The sequence below is a fragment of the Sorex fumeus genome, unplaced genomic scaffold (genome assembly GCF_029834395.1).
Source record: "Sorex fumeus unplaced genomic scaffold, SorFum_2.1 ptg000003l, whole genome shotgun sequence".
NCBI lineage: Eukaryota > Metazoa > Chordata > Mammalia > Eulipotyphla > Soricidae > Sorex > Sorex fumeus.
In genome coordinates, this window is record NW_026606060.1 from 862,501 (window position 1) to 880,858 (window position 18,358).

At 38.0% G+C, this 18,358-nt stretch overlaps 1 protein-coding gene across 17 annotated transcripts in view; it reads left to right on the forward strand.

Moving 5' to 3' along the window:
* NRXN1 (neurexin 1) overlaps window positions 1–18,358 on the forward strand; it is a 1,264,827-nt gene that overhangs the window by 546,106 nt on the left and 700,363 nt on the right. For 9 of the 17 annotated variants that reach the window (XM_056118460.1, XM_056118477.1, XM_056118503.1 and 6 more), the window contains 2 exons: window positions 8,380–8,583; window positions 11,472–11,498. In XM_056118460.1, the coding sequence (XP_055974435.1) occupies window positions 8,380–8,583; window positions 11,472–11,498 (231 nt within the window). The remainder of the gene's footprint in view (window positions 1–8,379; window positions 8,584–11,471; window positions 11,499–18,358) is intronic. The other 8 variants (XM_056118496.1, XM_056118525.1, XM_056118533.1 and 5 more) reach the window with 1 other exon arrangement.

The window sequence follows — 18,358 nt, forward strand, 5'->3', positions numbered from 1 at the left end:
CAACAATGAAACAAAAAATCAATATGAAAATATATTGATGGACTGCTCCCTCGTCTGCTCACCACCAGCAGGAATAGCTCTATTAGGTCTGTAGACTAAAAGCAGCTGATGTCAGTTTTAAGCCATACTCGTTTACTCATATTTTTCTTCTATTTTTGAAGCATTTCAATTCCCTTTGAAGCTTCTGAGAGGAAAAGTAGTTATTTTCTAGCATGCAGCTTTGAAATGTGACTTAGATTTATTTCAAGAAGAAGGGTCATCAGCTTCCTATTTCTTCTCTTAGTGTGGAGTTTATAAGAAATAAAGAATTTCTAACTATCGAAATGCTATCAGTGGTCTGTGTACACTTTCAAACAGATCAGTAGTGTCTAAATATTGTTAAACAACAAAATTAATTTGAGAAGTGATGAACTTTATTGAAAAAGTAATGAAATTGGTAATATCATGTTAATCAAATTGAAAGGTATTACAATGGCTTGTACAAATGGAAGATTTCTATGCTCTCAGAGAATGGGAATGTAGGATAACATTTCTTTGCCCTTCACGGGGCAGGCAAAAGAGAAGAGAGATGATTTCAGAAGGGGCCAGAGCAATACCCCTGCAGGAGGTAGCGGTTGGGCATTTGCTTTGCTTGAGGCTGACCCAAATTTTTTTTTCTTTTTTTATTAGTGAAACCCATGAGGTACAGTTGTAGATTTACAATTTTTTGTGCTTGGGTTTGATAATACAATGATCAGATACCCATCCCTCCACCAGTGCCCATTTTCCACCACCATGGATAATATCCCTCCCATCCACCCCCCCCCCCCGCCTCTGTGGCAGGGCAATCCCCTGTGTTCTCTCTCTCCTTTTGGGTGTTGTGGTATGCAAAAGAGGCATTGAGTGGCAAACATGTTCAGTCCATAGTCCACTTTCGACATGCATCTCCCCTCCTGGGAGGATCCTCTAAACACCCTTTATTTGGTGCTCCCTTCTCTATCTGAGCTGCCCTTTCCTCTAGATTGCCTGACTGGCCACTAAGCTATGGAGTAATCCTTCTGGTGTTGATCTCAGCTATTCTTGGGTGTTACTCTCATTTTTTGCTACTTTATATCCCCCAGATGAACGCAATCTTTCTATGTCTATCCCTCTCTTTCTGACTCATTTCACTTAACATGATACTTTCCATGTTGTACCACTTGTATGTAAATTTCATGACTTCATCTTTTCTAAGAGCTACATAGTACTCCATTCTGTAGATGTACCAAAGTTTCTTTAACCAGTCATCTGTTGTTGGGCATTCAGGTTTCTTCCAGTTTCTGGCTATTGTAAAGAGTGCTGCAATGAACAAACAAGTGCAGATGGAGGCTGACCCAAATTTTATGCCCGGTACCCCATATGGTTTCCCGAGCACCACCAGGACTGGCCCTGAGTATCACTAGATATGGCCCCAGAACAAAAAGAAACAAACCAAGAAAGATGACTTCAGGCATGCCACCTTTGCTTAGGGGAGTGTATGAGGATTTTATTCTGCAGATTACTTCACTAGTTCTGATTCAAAAACTCTAGTTTTTACAATAAAATATTACAATTTGGGGAAAGGCTGGGACTGCACATAGGTTAGGTATGACGTTTGCGTGGGACCTGGCATGAAAACCTGTTTTTTCCCATTTTTAATTTTTATGCTCTTTAGATTTCCATCTTGGGATTGCATTTTCCATTTTCTAGCAGTATTTTAAGTATATAGACATGTATTTCCCTGAATTGTTATTAGAAGTATCCTGTGCCTGTGTGATTTTGCTTTCAAGATGTATATTCTCCATGCAATTTCTCTTTTTACTGTATCTTTCAATTTGATTTTGTTTGTTCCCATAGTTTCACTTTTAGAAGTTATTGAAAGGAACAAGCGTCACTAATAGCAAAATCACAAAGCTCTCAGGATAGTTTATGGAAGACAATGATAAATAAGCAAACTTGTATGATTTAAAACTGACTACGTTTCAGTCCCTCAGAGTTCTCCTAATTATTATAAAATCTTTTGAGTAAGTGAAGCCAGAGAAGGATACATATAAGTATATATAAAAAATCTGTCAAAGGAATTGCAAGCCTTCAGTTAAATATGCATGGTATACCACCCTGTGGCAATATTTTGCAACTACATATGGTAGAAGCAAAAATAGAAATTCTAGAACTTCCTGAGTCAGAAAGACAGATAGGGATTATTTTTATTTTTGCAATAATTATGAGGGGTGACAAGCATATGCAGAATTACAAATGAGAATTGAAAAGCAAACTACCATTGGGATTTTGCGTACATTTTTATCTGACTGTTAGTCGGAATGACGGGTTTCTTTGTTTCTTTATTTCCAAGAGGACTGTGTATAAAAATGTCATTTTGTTTGAATTTTGTTTGTTGCACCCGGTGTATGCTGAGGAGTCTTTGCTTTTTAGAATTTTTTTTTTGTGATCATATTATGGCACCTCCTAAGTAAGAAGGGACGTGGATTTCTGGTCATGTTTAATACCACAACATTGGGTTGTTGCTCAGTTCCCAGTTCCACATCTTAGTTCAGACCATGTCAAACCATGTCTGCGTTTTTTTCTGCGTTTTTTATTCAAAGAAAAGACTTGGGGTCAAAGAGATGGTGCAGAGAATAAGCTATTTTTGCCTTGCATGCGGCCAACTTGTGTTTAATCCCCAGTGCTACAATACGGCTTCTGAGCGTGGCCAGCAGTGATCCCTTGAACATAAATGTAGGAGTAAGCCTTGAGCTAGGCTGGGTGTGGCCCAAACAGCTCCACTTTCCAAAATCAAGGGTTTTGACTGTGATTCTTGTACAGATAGATTTTGATTACATGAAATCGTGGACCGCTTTAGTTAACTGAAAAGTCTTGAAATAAAAAGAGCAAATGTATTTTAAAAGTTTCCATCTTTGATTATTGGTGAGTACTTGATAAATTTTTGGTATAACTATTTAAAGTCCTTAAAATCGATGATCCACTTTTCGGACAATGCACAATCAAAATCATATCAGAGATTGACATTCTGCCTTCAGTAAGCAAAGAAGTTTATAACAAAAATATTTTCTGATATATGCAAATGGGAAAACAATATTTTGTTTTATGCATACTTGCTCCATAACTGACAATAATACAAATATAAAATTCAGTTGTCCACAAATTAAATGAACTACATTTCCTCCTGTTTTATTTTTAATAAAAATTAAGAATTTACAGAGTCTTGGTCATATCAAAATTGTTCTGCTCTTATGTATTCATACTATACATAATATATTTTGTTATATGTTACAGCTAATATTTATAGCATCATCAGCAGTTTCCTTTTCACTTGTTTGTTCAAACTCTGCCAGCTGGAGGGACAGATGTCAGACCAAGATAATTTGGCCTCTTGTCTGATTTCCTCATTGATCACAATGTGTAACTGCATTTCGGCAAAAGTGAGCGCAGGTGTGCACTTTCCACTGCAAGGAGGAATAAAGCAGAAGAGCAAATTTATCAACCTTAATGACAGGGGGAAGGAAATCTACTAGACAAAATAGACATTTCTTCTCCCTCGCTGGAAATATTGTCTGGGAATTAGCCTTTTAAAGGACTCTTTCCTGCTCTAAGTGACAAAATAATTTGACTAATGCTAAGGAATGCTGCCAGATAGCATAACCTTCAAATGTCACGACTGTGTATTGAGGTGTTGGCAACCGTAGACTGCATCCCCGTGCATTTTCCATTTCTTGTCTAATTAGACATTAATTCTAATTATGAGAAATCATTTAGGCATTCACTTGTCATTTATCTGCAAGTAATTTTCACATCAAGATTGTTTAAAATGGCACGGAGGGGCACTCAATTTTATGACTTTCCTGTGTTATTTCATTGCTGTGGCTTTGGGGGCTATGTTAAAGGCCAATGATCCTGATTGTTTTTCTACTTTGGATTGTATTTATGAATCATTGGTCAGTCATGCATATTTCCAAAAAGATGTTTCCCCTATTTAGTTTACAATTAAGCTACACTGCACAGACTAATTGAAATCATTTTAAGAGCATGATTGTTGAATGACATAGAGGCTGGATTTGCAGATAAAATAAATGGGAGGAAAATTGTAACATCTTTCTTCTTTTTTTCTGTATGATCCTAGTATCACTGAACAATCAAATGAGTTTTAAAATTTTATTCAGGCTCATGTATCTGTTGTTTGACAGTTATGGATACTACCTTGTTAGACAGTTTAGGAAATAGTAGTAAAATTTCTTTAAGATTTTCCTATACATTTTTTCTAGTGATTATTATGACTGCTATCCATTTTAATTATTTGCTGAGGAAGTACTGGATTTTCTGCTCATATTCTATTAGAAACATTCTTTGATGATTAGGAAAAAATCATAATAATATATAGAACATATATATTAAGAGGATGTATTATTGTTTCTCTGCTTTAAAATGCCAAAACATGAGACCCTTGTTTTGGTAACTAATCCATTTTTTTTTTTACTAATCCATTTTCTAAGTGGACTTTTATGCCATAATTATGACCTTCAAAGTAAATTTTTCGTAAGCATTTTGTTCATGTTAACAAAGTTAGACTCCATTTACTAGTAGGAAAAATATGGAACTGGAGAGATAGTACAGTGGGTAGGGTGCTTGTACATGGTCAGTCTGGGTTCAGTCTCTGGCACCTCGTACATTCCACTGAACCCCAGCAGGAGTGATCCTTGAGCATAAAGCCAGGAGAAAAACCTGAGCACCACCACGTATGACCTAATCCCCCAACACCTTCTCCAAACAAGAGGCAGGATACTTCATTTATTTAATGTACACAAGCTTCACTCAAAAATAGAATAACTACCATATATCTTTACTATCATAGTTTAGTCAATATTTATTGAATCTTTATTGTGTGCTTGGAAATTTTTGAAACACTCAACTATTGGAACGAAAAAGAATAGTAAAGCTCAACTTCTTCTATTTTGCCACTTTCATTCCAAAGTGTGAAGACAGATAATCGTATAAAAGCAAATATAGAATATGTATATATATAAAAATCTTAATGAAATGTATGGACTGGAGATTTAGTACAGTGGGTAAGTCCTCGCATTCAGCCAGCCTGGATTTGTTCCCTGGCATCATGTGTGTTCCCTAAGCATTGCCAATGATCACTCATGAGCCCAGATCGCAGAATAGACCCTAAGCACCGCTGGAGGTGTCCAATTCAAAACGAAATAATAAATAATATTAGAATAGCTAGAGGAGGAATTTAAGACATGCTTGGAGTGCTTCTCTCAAAGTAGAAATGGATTTAAGAACTGAAAACTAAATGAACCTCCCACATAAACATCTGGAGTGAAACTTTTCAAGGGGAGGGGGCTGCAAGTACAAATATGGGATCTGATGTGCTTGGTGTTTTCCAGATAACAAGGAAGTAGCCTAATGTTGCATCCAGAGATATGGGCTGAGTTCGGGTTATCCAGACCTCACGGCTGTAAGAGGAGTAGAGCTCTTTGAATTGCTCAGGAACACTCTGGCAAGCAGGTGTCATTTAAGCAATGAGGTGACATAATCTGAATGACTGCATTAAGTTTCTTTTGCTTGCTGTGTATAGTGAGAACAAGTAGAAGTAAAAGCAAAGACGAAGCTTTGCCTTTTACCATAACATGGATAGAGCCAGGGGATGTCATATTAGGTGAAACAAGTCAGAAACAGGACAACTACCAGCTTGTGTAGCTCAGATGCTGTATATATAAGAAAGCAAAGGAACAGACTCTTATCTGCTGATAGTGACACCTTTAGCTCTGATTGTACAACTGACCTTACCAAGTTGTGGGGAGCGAGGTTTGGGTAGGGCAGGGAGAGATGGACTAGAAGTGATGGAGAGGCAGTATTGGAGGGTCTCAGGCTTCGTGGAGATGGTGATGATGATGCAGGAACTTTGCACACCACAAATTTAAACATTGATTCTGCACTGTAGCAATGTCCTCCCGTTGTTCATCGATTTGCTTGAGCAGGCACCAGTAACATCTGCACTGTGAGACTTGTTGTTACTGTGTTTGGCATGTCAAATACGTCATGGGTAGTTTGCCAGGCTTTGCCGTGTGGGTGAGATACTCTTGGTAGCTTGCCGGGCTTTCTGAGAGGGGTGGAGGAATTGATCCCGGCTCAGTCAGGCAGTCCACGCACAAGACAAATGCCCTACCACTGTGCTATTGCTCCAGCCCAAACATTGATTCTATTGTAACTATGTTAACTCAACTTCCAGAGCCAGTCAGTGAGACAGATAGACAAATACACTAAAATTATCCAGGTGAAAGAGGTAGAAGTGGAGTCTGTTGTACTTTAGGAAGACTAGTAAGAAGCTACTAAATCAGGAAAATAAGTGTGATTAGAGCACACAAAACTTAACTAATCTGCAGATAGATTGTATATGACTGGAAGTAAGAAAGAAACCAGAAAGCCTAAGTTCTGAGCAATGGGACTATACATTGACAGCATGGAGGATATTAGAGAATGTTCCTATTGAATGTGTACATTTGATGTAGTGGGGGGTGATTGAAGTGCTTAGTAAGATACCAGCTGTATTTAAATTAGTGATATCAAAAAGGCAGTGGATGGTTTATGAAAGATGGAGTTCAGAAGCTGAGAATGATAATTAATATTGGTGCCAAGGGAACAAACCTTGTGAGTTGACCAGTATATCTTCAGTCAAGACATAGAAAGGATAAGTGGACAAAAGACAAAGACCAGTAAATAGAGAATTTGTATATTCTAAGCTACTTTTGACTTTATGCTGTTTTGAAAAGGTAAAGTTGAAAACCACAGCTCTAGAACACAGTCAGCCACAAGCCCTATTGACCATGCTAATTGCTGTACCATGTAAATATAAAAGGTAGAGAAGATTTTCCACTTTATTTTATTCTCAGGTAATTTTTAATTTATTCCATGCTATTCTGAGTTATTCAAACCAATGAGAGCGCAAATGACTCATACTTGTTTTCGCAATGTTCTACCACCATATGGTGTTAACATGAAGGGTGGTAACTGTTTCTGAAACAGTCAGTTTGAGATCAACTTTTTTTTCTTGTTGTTTGCTTCTTGTGTGTGAAATGCAGTATTGAACTTATTCCTTGTTGAAACAATCCACTTTAATTCAGTCTCGTAGATCCACACAGATTCTTTACTTTCACCAACATCCTTATTAAATATTACCTGGACAGAAAGGTAAAGCCATTTTGGTGATGGCATTTCCTAATTTTAGGAAACGGAGTTGTAATCACAGATAGTGTTTTAGATCAGTCTTAGCATGGAAATAAACTTTAAAATTAAATTACAGTTTTATTTTCTTTTAAAAATCAGTTACCTTGTAAAGCATAATAAATTAGGAGTATCACGCCTAGTTTGGTATTCGATATGCCAAACACAGTAACAACAAAGTCTCCAATGGAGACGTTACTGGGCCCGCTCGAGTTTGGTAATATTGACTTTTTTTATGACATTGAATATCACTTGGTAAAGTGTTGATCTATACTTGCCAAACATATATTTTTCTTTTCTCAAGTTCTCTTAAGACAGGATTGTGTGTGTGTGTGTGTGTGTGTGTGTGTGTGTGTGTTTTAAATTCCAACATAAAATCTCATAGAATCATGGTGTTTTTGAAGAGTAAAGTACCATAGAAATTCTCTAGTAGCATACTCTAATTTGCAATGAGGGGTTTTGAGCAACAGCAAATTTCACAGTTGGTTACTGGCCTTCCCCAATATGCATATGCATTTAGTAGTCATTTGTGATCCACACACAGTTTGTATATTAGGGACACCAAAGAAAATGACCTGTCTTCTTGGAAAGGGCCTTAAGTAGATAAACATGGGTCATTCAAGATGGCAAATACACTAGCTACAAAGTGCAATGAGAACATAGGAGAAACAGTGGGAAGAAATAATTGTTGCTTGAGGCTGGAGTGATAGTACAGTAGGGAAAACGTTTGCCTTGCATACATCAGACTTGGGTTCAATCCTTGGCATCCCATATGGTCCCCTGAGCACCGCCAGGAGTAAGCCCTGAGTAAACTCCTGAGTGCAGAGCCAGGAGTAAGCCCTGAACATCGCTGAGCATGACCCAAAAAAGCCAAATAAATAATTGAAAAATCAAGCAAATGCATTTTTAAAAAATTAATAAAAAGAAGCCACCAGTGCTTCTGTCCTTTAGCAAGTACCTCACAAAGCATATCCCTTTTTTTCCTTTCCAGTTTGAAACAAAATGGTGCATAGCTGAAGCTGAGCTCCTTTGACATTTTGTTCTCTGTCAGCGGTTTCAGTGGGATGCTCTCTTGCTTTTTTGGCATGCCAAAGGACTCGACTGACCAGGAGCTTTTTGTCCATTTCCCATCTACAGAAGCAACGGTTCTGAGCTACGATGGCAGCATGTTCATGAAAATCCAGCTCCCGGTGGTCATGCACACGGAGGCTGAGGATGTGTCCTTACGGTTCCGATCCCAGCGTGCCTATGGCATCCTCATGGCCACCACCTCCAGAGAGTCAGCGGACACCCTCCGCTTGGAGCTGGACGCAGGGCGTGTGAAACTGACGGTTAACCTAGGTAACAAACAACTCACCTTCCCCCATTGAACTAACACTTGTCACTTTTCGTTCCGTTTTGCCTGCACTCATTTATCAAGTAGCCTGTTTGCCACGGAAAGTGAAAACACTTCAGAGTCTCAGTTCCATCCTTTAAATTAATTTAGGTTCTGTTGAGCATCGCTTTGGTTTATTTACTTTTTATTATGTTCCACTTTGTTTACCATGACCTCCTGTTTTGTGATTCTTACCACTGAGAACTCTTCAAAGGGAAGACCTGTAGATCAAAGCATCAGATGGGAACGAACAAATGAACTGGTTTAGACTCGAAGATGCCTGAAGCAGAACTTCCTGTTGTATTCATTGACAATTGGCTTGATTATTGAAGGTATCTTTGCAGCCAGTAAAGATCATCCACCTTGACTTAGATACCACATGCACAGAAGTTCTAATTCTGATGTTGTGACCCAGATCCACAATTATTTTCCTTGAACTTCCTCTTTGAAAAGTGACTTTTGTGGTGGCTCATCTTTTTTTTTTTTTTCATTTGGAAATACTGTGTGGTGATATTTTGCTACCGAACAGCAATCCACAACCCTTCAATGCCCAAAGTCTGCGGCCCTCAGCAAACAGCCATGAGAACACCAAGAACACAGGCTCTTCCACAGAAAAATAATGCTTTCCTGCTTCATTGTAGGGCTGAGAAAGGTCACTACAGTAAAACCTCACCCAGGCTGGACCAAGTTTGGGGGTGACCAGGCTGATTGGAGACAAGGTCTGAACAGGAGACTGAAAAAATTATTTAAGCAGTTTGCTCCAGTTATACCCCAAAACTGAATTCAATATCTGGAAAAATATTGAGGACATTATCAGTAGACTGATTTTAGGGGGTGGATTAGAATTAACCACAGTTAACTAACACATTGTTTCATGTGAGTTGTGACAGCTATATATAGTAAAGTACTTGAAATCAATTTTTTTTCTGAACTCAGCTTTTCACAACTTTTTGTTTAATTTTTCTCAGGCTATATATGCTCATACCAAATGAAGATTTATGTGTTCTGCCCAAGAAGTTTTAAAATTATTATCATTAGCTCCAAAAAGAGGAGTGCCAATTAATGAGGTTTTACTGTATTCCCTGAGAATGAATACCAAAAATGCACACCAAAACATGAACAGCCAAAAAAGAGAGAGAGAAAACTTGAAATTGCAGTTAGATAAAAGTAATATAAAGGTGAGGAGGCAAGGCACTGGAAAATCCACGTACATTGTTTAAATTGTGCTGGGCAGAATAGTAGCTCATAAAATAAAAGAGTACGACGTCACTGGTAGCTGCATATAATTATTCTATTAAATTAATTAAATAATGCTGGTGATTTTTTTAAGAACGCACAGGGCTCTCCTCTACTGTTCTGTTATACTACCCTCTAGTGGCAGCGATAGGTAACTGCAAGCTAATCAGACTGCATGGTATGAAGAGGATGCTAAACAAAGAGGAAACACTCTGGAATTTTCCAACAGCAAAGCATTCTGTGGAAAGAGTTGTGTAGGTGCTGTTCCTTGGCTGTTTGCAACCACTTTTCTGATGCGGTTGACGACACATGACAAACTCAGCTATATGGAAACAGAATCTAGGTTTCTATTTTTTTATTCTCCCCAAAGGCGTTAAATACGGCAACCAAGACCAGCAAATCTTTTTCTCCATGTAAAATCAACATAAAACATCCCCCATAATCCTTTAACGATGACCCCTCATAGTCCGAGCCTGTGTTATCCAGAGCAGAGATCCTGTTATTTGAGAACCTGCTTTTATGTAAGAAGCAAGAATAAGAAAAGGAAAATCAATAGCAGCCTTACCCGTGACACTTACTACAGAAAGATAACATTGTCGGCTGCTGAGAGAGGCATAAGCTGGTGAGCTCTGGAGAATGACAGCAGCCTTAGGAGAGTTTCAAAAGGAAGCCCAGAGTGGTTCTTCCCACCCCCAATTAATACAAGTCATGAAACTCAGCCAACATCTGTTACCTTCTTTCTCTATTTCTCTCACTCTCCTTTCTTTCTTTCTTTCTTTCTTTCTTTCTTTCTTTCTTTCTTTCTTTCTTTCTTTCTTTCTTTCCTTCTTTCTCTTTCTTTCTCTTTCTTTTTTCTTTCTTTTTCCTCCCTCCCTCCCTCCTTTCTTTCTCATTCTTTCTTTCTCTCTCTCTATTTTCTTTCCCCTCCCTCCCTCTCTCCCTCCCCTCCCCTTCTTTCTTTCTTTCTTTCTTTCTTTCTTTCTTTCTTTCTTTCTTTCTAAATTCTTTCTTTCTTTCTAAATTCTTTCTTTCTTTCTTTCTTTCTTTCTTTCTTTCTTTCTTTCTTTCTTTCTTTCTTTCTCCCTCTTTTCCAAGCTAATACAAATTTACCACAAAACACATTAGGATAAGCTGAGACTAATTTCAACTCGCCTTCCACTTGACCTTCACAATTCTAGAAGGTTTTGTCGGCCTTTGCGGGATATTAGACTTCTCAGGTCCAAGATGTCAGAGCCTAGCTGAGCTGTCACATCACCCCATTGTGACGGAGCAGTTTTATTAGTGCTGAAAACAACATGTTCTTTCACAGATGGGGAGAAAGTGGCAGCCAGTTTAAGCCAAGCATCTTTGACAGTTAACAATTCTTTCCTTCACTTAGATTCGTCACCATGTAGCTTTGTTTGAACTGGCCATTTACAAAAGAAAATCTATTGTTTCTCTTGATGAAGTCTTATAACAAAGAATCTGGGTTCTGGACATTTGTAAAGAATCAATGCTATGCAGTGGCCATATTTGCATGTGTCTGTCCCCGGAAGGGTGGACTGTGATTTTATTGGATGTCTGCAGCTATTACTTTGAAGGATAAATTTTCATTTCTCATCTATTCTTCCCCATCTAGATTGTATCAGGATTAACTGTAATTCCAGTAAGTGCCTATTCAAAATTTTTAAAATGTTATTCCTCCATTATGATGTAAGCTAGTCAAGAATGAGAAAAAGAGAACAAGAGAAAGACTTTTATAAAAATCATGAATTCACTTTTGAACTATGCCAGTCCATCATCTGGGGTGTAAAAATTCATTTTAAAGCCTGAACAGCTGGAGTTTTCCACTATAGTTCCTACCTCTGAGTAGGGAATAAGTATAGAGTTTATATAATGGCAGAGTGCAAAGGCCTTTGTGGACCTTCATGTTATGTATGTGACAGATGCTTTTGCCAGATTTTGAACTCTCTTCATGACTGACCAGGAAAAAAAGATACTATGAGTTATCCTTTATGTTTAATCTCAATTAAAATCTAAGAAAACTTCATTTTGAAAGTCACTTTTATCCTAAATTAAACCAAAGTTTTACGGAGAAATGATGTTCCTGAAAGTTATATACCTATACATAGAGAATTACTTGTTCAAATAACATTTCCTTGTTCCTTAATGTATATGATGAATTTTTACATCCTGATCACATATATGCAAAAATAACCAAAACCTTTTAATCTGTGATGTGCATGCCTCATGATGAGTCAGACAAGATGCATGGACTGAGTTACTTGATTGTAAATTCCAGATCCAGAAAGGCTATGAGGACTGTGATTTTATTTGTTTACAGTATTATTTTGTGAAAAAATTGATTTCCTTTGTGAAATATTTGGGATATTTTTCCAGGTTTTGCTGACCACATTAAGGAAATTCCTCCAATGATAACAGAGTTGCTATCTATTTGATATTCCTCTAAACCTCTTCAAATATCTCATTCTCGTAGTCAGTAACAGTTTTTTTCTGTGCCCTAGTAAATGCTGAATATGATGTGGAGAAGGTCACTCCCAACACCAGTATGGCAAGAAGTCCTCCAAGGAGCAAAATGTGGACTTCAACTTTAAAACAAAACAAAACAAAAACCAAGAACCTTTTTCTAGCAAAATGCCTAAGTTTGTCTTCAAGCATTTTAACCTTTTTAAAAATAGCCTAACAGTGAGCCAGTTCCCCGCAGTAAAGATAACTGAGTAATGACATAAACACTTAAGTTATAAACATTCTTATACGCCATTAAACCTCATGTCAGATAGAAAATTCCTGAAGCTCCCATGCAAATAAGTCGAAGTTTTCAAGAGTGTGCTGTCACCTCTCAGATCTCAGTAATTTCCACTCTTTCTCATTTTCTGGAAAAGGCCACAGTTTATGCAGTTCTGCTGTAATGGCCCCAGTATGTGTTGAGCTCTGGACAGAGAGGCAGGTGAACTGTGACTCATAAAATCCTTCCCTGTGCCAGATCCATGCCTGAGTTCATGGATGTTCTTGGTTAATCCTGAATTTTAGAGATGAATGCTCCAGTTTTCTATTTTAAGCATTCCGTTTTAAAAAATATTGTTCATACTCAGTACACAGTTAAGCATGAATTTTTAAATGTTACCATGTAGATTCTACTGTTAGGTGGAAAACGGTCCAATCAAATGTGAGTCTGTATTCTCTAGCAAGAGATAATTTTTGTGGTAAACTTCGACCTATAATTTCCCTTTCGGGATCCCTCTCGTTTATATCATGAGACTCTGGTATGAAATAGTTTTTGTTTATTTATAAATATTCCACAAAATCATATCTTTGAGGTTAATGGTTTTCTGCTGGTTAGAGGTCCGCCCCCGTTTTGTTAAAGAATCTGTATTATGCTTAATTTCTTGACAAAAAAAGTGTTGATGATGAGTTTTTAGACAACGTCCTGGACAGGACTGCAAATACCTTATGTCAACAGCAGTCACTGGAAAGACCGTTCAATGATCAGGTAATATTTCAATATTTCTTTTTTTTTCCCTTTCGGAGAATAGTAGGCAGATGGAGTAACCCCAATTTTCATCAAATATGCATGTTATTAGTCAATTTTGAAAAAGGGAATTTTTACATAGCAGATAATGCAAATGTCACTCACATTTAGATTTCTACCTGGAGTACATTTCCTATACAATAAAACATAATACATATATTTACTTGTAGCTATATCACCATAAAACATGTGGTTTAACAGAAGACTGATTCATTACATTATTACCCTATGAAACTGAGATGGATATAACTTGTTATTAGATCACAGTCACATACCACTGCCATCTCTAAAATACCATTTTATGAGATTACTATGAAATATCACAATGGATATCTAAATTTTCAAATGATAAATATCTGAACTCTGACACGAGGCTATTTTCCCTTGATAATTTGATATTAAAATAAAAATTACTTCGAATGGAAGCTTTCCCAGCTTTTTCAGTGCTTACTTAGCATTGCCAGTAAGTTCTTGTTCCATTCGCTCCCCCTCCCATCCCTCTGTCCCCAGAGTCCCCAATGTGGTTTCCAGCAGATGTTACTCTGTGTAGGAAAATACACAATGCCAGGCTGTCCCTTCTTTGCTATTAAAGAGAATGAGTAGTAGTTGAGGAGGGAAATAGTAGTGGTTTCATGAATTCAAACCTGTGACACTGTAAGAGATGAAGCCACGATTCTTTCTCACTTATTCTTGTGACAGTTGTTTCAATACGACAATAGAATCTTTCTTGGATAGGCCAGGGAAGGGTCTTTTGTAAAGGTTTCCTTTGAGAAAGGGCAAATTTGAATTGAAGAATCATCTCTTTGACTCTTTGTCAGATCCTTTGTTGCCACCACCCTCCCCTCAACTAGAAAAAGCTGTCAAGAAGCTTTAAAAGGAAGGAGAGAGCCTCTTTCTATGTAAAAATGAAAGTTTATTTTTAGGTATGCAGAGGGGACTTTACAGCACACCACACACACATGCACACAGATACACACACACACACACACACACACACACACACACACACCCCTCTGTGAATAATGATCATGTCAGTTGTCAGAGTTTTGCTTTGAATTTCAGATTACATATGGAATGTCTCTACCCACCATTCCAGACAAATCTTAGTCCTTTGAGGACCATACGCTTATATCGTTACTAAAATAGATTTGTTACATGAGCTTTCCAATCCCTGTCCAGGAAAAGGGACGGTCATAATGCCCTTCCTTTTCTCATCTACTCCAGTATTGAAAATGACAGACTAACATCATAAAATAATTTTATGTGGAAGTAACTAAAAGATCCACCGGGCTTTAATGAAGACAGTTTCTTGCATGAACAGTGAAGAATACCTCAATAAAGGTAGTTTAACAAGGGCTGTAAAGTCATATTCTTGAGCGTAATGATAGCACACTACTTTAATTACTGAAAATAAATATTATAGACTATTTTACAAATGAACTATTATTAAAATAGTTCACATAAATAGACTCAGTGGTCCTTTTGTGACCACAGCATTAAATAGCTGAATGAAGCCATGAGTGTTTGGGGTCTCTTTTCTAGTTTCATGACATTTTCTTGAGGGCATCCTTGGCATGTGACACAGGTTCACTATGAATTAAGGGTTTGACTTGATTTTTCTTTCTTGCATCTTTTCGAGTCAATCACCTGGAAACATAGTTATCAAAATAGAGATATTAGGACAGTGTAAATTTGATGTCCAGTAATATCCACAATATATCTAAACTCATTAGGCTATATGTTATCTTTTAATTTGTTCTGAAAAATCCCTTTTTTATGCTGATATTTTGCATGCTTTCAAAGTCCAGATATTTTTTTTTTCTTTTTCCTAACAACCATTGTTAGGTTATTGTTATAATATTGGAAGTTTTTAAATGATTAAACAATCTAAAGCTAAACTTTTCCTGTCAACTCTAGCTTATCATAATTTTCATAAACGCATCTTAATATGTAGTGTTTGTAGGGTGCATTAGGCAGGCGAGGGGTTCTTTCCTTCATTCTTTACACCTTTCTTCATTTTTCTTTCTTACAGCATTTCAAATAGATCACATTATTACCAAATATTATTACTCATAAAAAGGCTTGGGTCACCTCTATATTCATATAAAAATGAATTTTTAAGCACTCATAATCTATGCTGCTTGTTCTGCTTCTCTCTCTCTCTTTTTCCTTTTTGGGTCACACACAGCGATGCACAGGGGTTACTCCTGGCTCATGCACTCAGGAATCACTCCTGGCAATGCTCAGGGGAACATATGGGATGCTGGGAATCGAACCCCGGGTAGGCTGCGTGCAAGGCAAACACTCTACCCGCTGTGCTATCGCTCCAGCCCCTGCTTCTCTTTTTGTTTGTTTGTTTGTTTTTTATGGGTCACATCCAGAGGTGCTCAGAATTTACTCCTGGCATTATGCTCAGGAATCGTTCCTGAAGGGGATCAGTGGACCCTTGGGGTGGCGGGGATCAAACCCAGCTCAACTGCATGCAAAACAAGCACCTCACCCGCTGTCCAGTCACTCCCGGCCTCTGCCTGCTGTCATCGCCTCTTTTCTTTATGCCCTACAACACGTGTCTCTTCTGCCCAGCTGCTCTTTTATCCTAACAAGATGTCCTATTTCTTCTCTGTTCCCAGTGTTGTTTTCTCCCTGTCGCTTTCCTCTCCTTCCTCCCCTGGACTAACAGAGTTCTCTGAGGTAGAAAAATATTTTCTTCAGACATTTGAATTACCTTCAGATGCTTATAGAAAATGATTTAACTGACTTTGTAGAGCCGGAAAAACTGTGTCCTGACATGCACCCATGCATTGTGCCAAGGGTTGATGTGTAGCTCCATTTTGTGGTTCAGATTCTACCTCTTGGACAAAGCAGCCAGTTCGGGCTGGACACTTCATTTTTCTTTGAAGTACAGTTGGAGCAGAAGTGCCCTGAGTCGTATGAAGTGGAAAAGGTGCACTGACGGGTGTCTGGAGTGGATAATCCCATTTTTGTATCCTCACTTTATTATCAGCATGAAAAGATCAACTGGATATTAGTTACGGCCGTTGATATGCAGACAAAAATAGAAAGCAATAAAAGAATGCAAAATGTCAACCAGTGGCACTTAAGCCATATTAGATTGCTTTGATCAGGCTGCCGTTTGGCAGGCTACTGAAAAAAAGATGAGGAATTTTCCTGAGGCTAGGACTTGTTAACATGAAGTAAATGTTTAGTTCAGAGAGGCTGCTGGGTCCTGAAGAACAGTGATATCACAAGATTCTTGGGGACTGTCTCCACACATGGCTATCATTTTAGCTTGCTGCAGTCTCTCAGTCCTCATCTTTCTCTCTGTGACTGGTGCTGTCCACCCACCTAGAATAGGAATTGATTAATGAGTATGCATACAGAAATTCAGACATTAGGTGTTTTGTCTTGCATTATCATTTTTTTCCAGCTTAAAGTTTATGTGAAGAAATGGAAAAGAAAATACATACAAAATAAAATACAATACACATTCTTCTCTGGCAAGATCCACGAGGAATTACATATAAAATACAAAGACTATAGATATCCGATGGAGAACAAATAACCCAGACACAAAGGAAATTGGCATTTGAAAATGAATCTTTAGAAATATCATCAAAGTTAGTATAAAATGTAAGGGAACTCAGTTTGAACTAGCCCCACTTAGGACTGATGAGAATTAGGAAGAACTGCATTTTTCCTTGCACAATTAAATTATTATATGATTTGAGCAATGATGAGGACTGAATTGTGGGTCTTTCATTTTGTCTTTCTAGTTTGTATTTAGGCACCATGATTTAAAATATTGTTAAAAAATAGTGTTTTAGATCCAGAAATAGTACAGCAAGTAGGGTGCTTGCATCACAGGTACCAACCCTAATTTTATCTTCTACACCAATATGGACCTCAAGGAAAACCAGCCGTGGGGGCCAGAAAAAAGTACAGTGGGTAGAGCCTTTGCCTTGCATGCGGCCAACCCAGGTTCTATCCCCGGCATCCCGTATGGTCCCCAAGCACTGCCGAGAGTAATTCCTGAGTGCAGAGCCAGGAGTAAACCCTGAGCATCACCAGGTGTGACAACCCCCCCACCCCCGAAAAAGAAAAAAAAAGAAAAACTAGGAGTGATTGCTGAGCACCAATGGGCATGGCCAAAATAGGTAAGGAGGAGGGGGAGGGGAGGCACGGGGAAGCTATTTTAGGCACTAGTGCTCCAAACCGATTGTCTCTCCACCAATGTCCCCAAATCCTCTCTCACCACCCTACTTCACCTCCTTAACAAATTCATTTCTTAACTTCATGATTGAGGCTGGAGAGATGGTGCAGGGATCAAAGCACATAGCTCGCTTCAGCTCAGCCTAGTTTCATTCCAGCAACACATGTGGCCTTCTGTATGCAACCGGAAGTAACCCTAGAGCACAGAACCAGAGTAAACCCAGAGCCCTGTGGAATGTGGCCGAGTCCTCCACTCAAATTCACTACTGTAGTTTGGGTCATATGTTTACAGTAATGTTAACCCTAACAGTTTTAATTCATAACTTTCAGGTTCTCAGCACTACCAAATTTCCCAAGACCCTCCACAAATTACCTTACGTTACACCCAGACCACACTGACTTGGGTCTCTTGTGTTGAACAAGGAAGCTATCAGTTGTAAATGTAAAATGCTCAAGTGCTTAAAAATATTCTTCATTTGTGCATAACAAGAATTCACTTTGAAATTTGCATCAGTTATGAATTCATTCACCAAGCATCATTTCATTGATTGCACAACAGGCTGTACACTAAGTTACCAGGAAATATAAAATTCCAGATTAGTGTTGTCCAATTCATCAATTGATTGTTGAAAGTTTGCGATGTAACTGATCTAGGTAGTATAGGTAGTATCTATTAGAAAAATCTAGAACATTTTCGGATAAACATCCTGAATTTTATATTTCACTAATTTCTATGAAAGAGAAATTTTTCTTATAATCAAATGTCA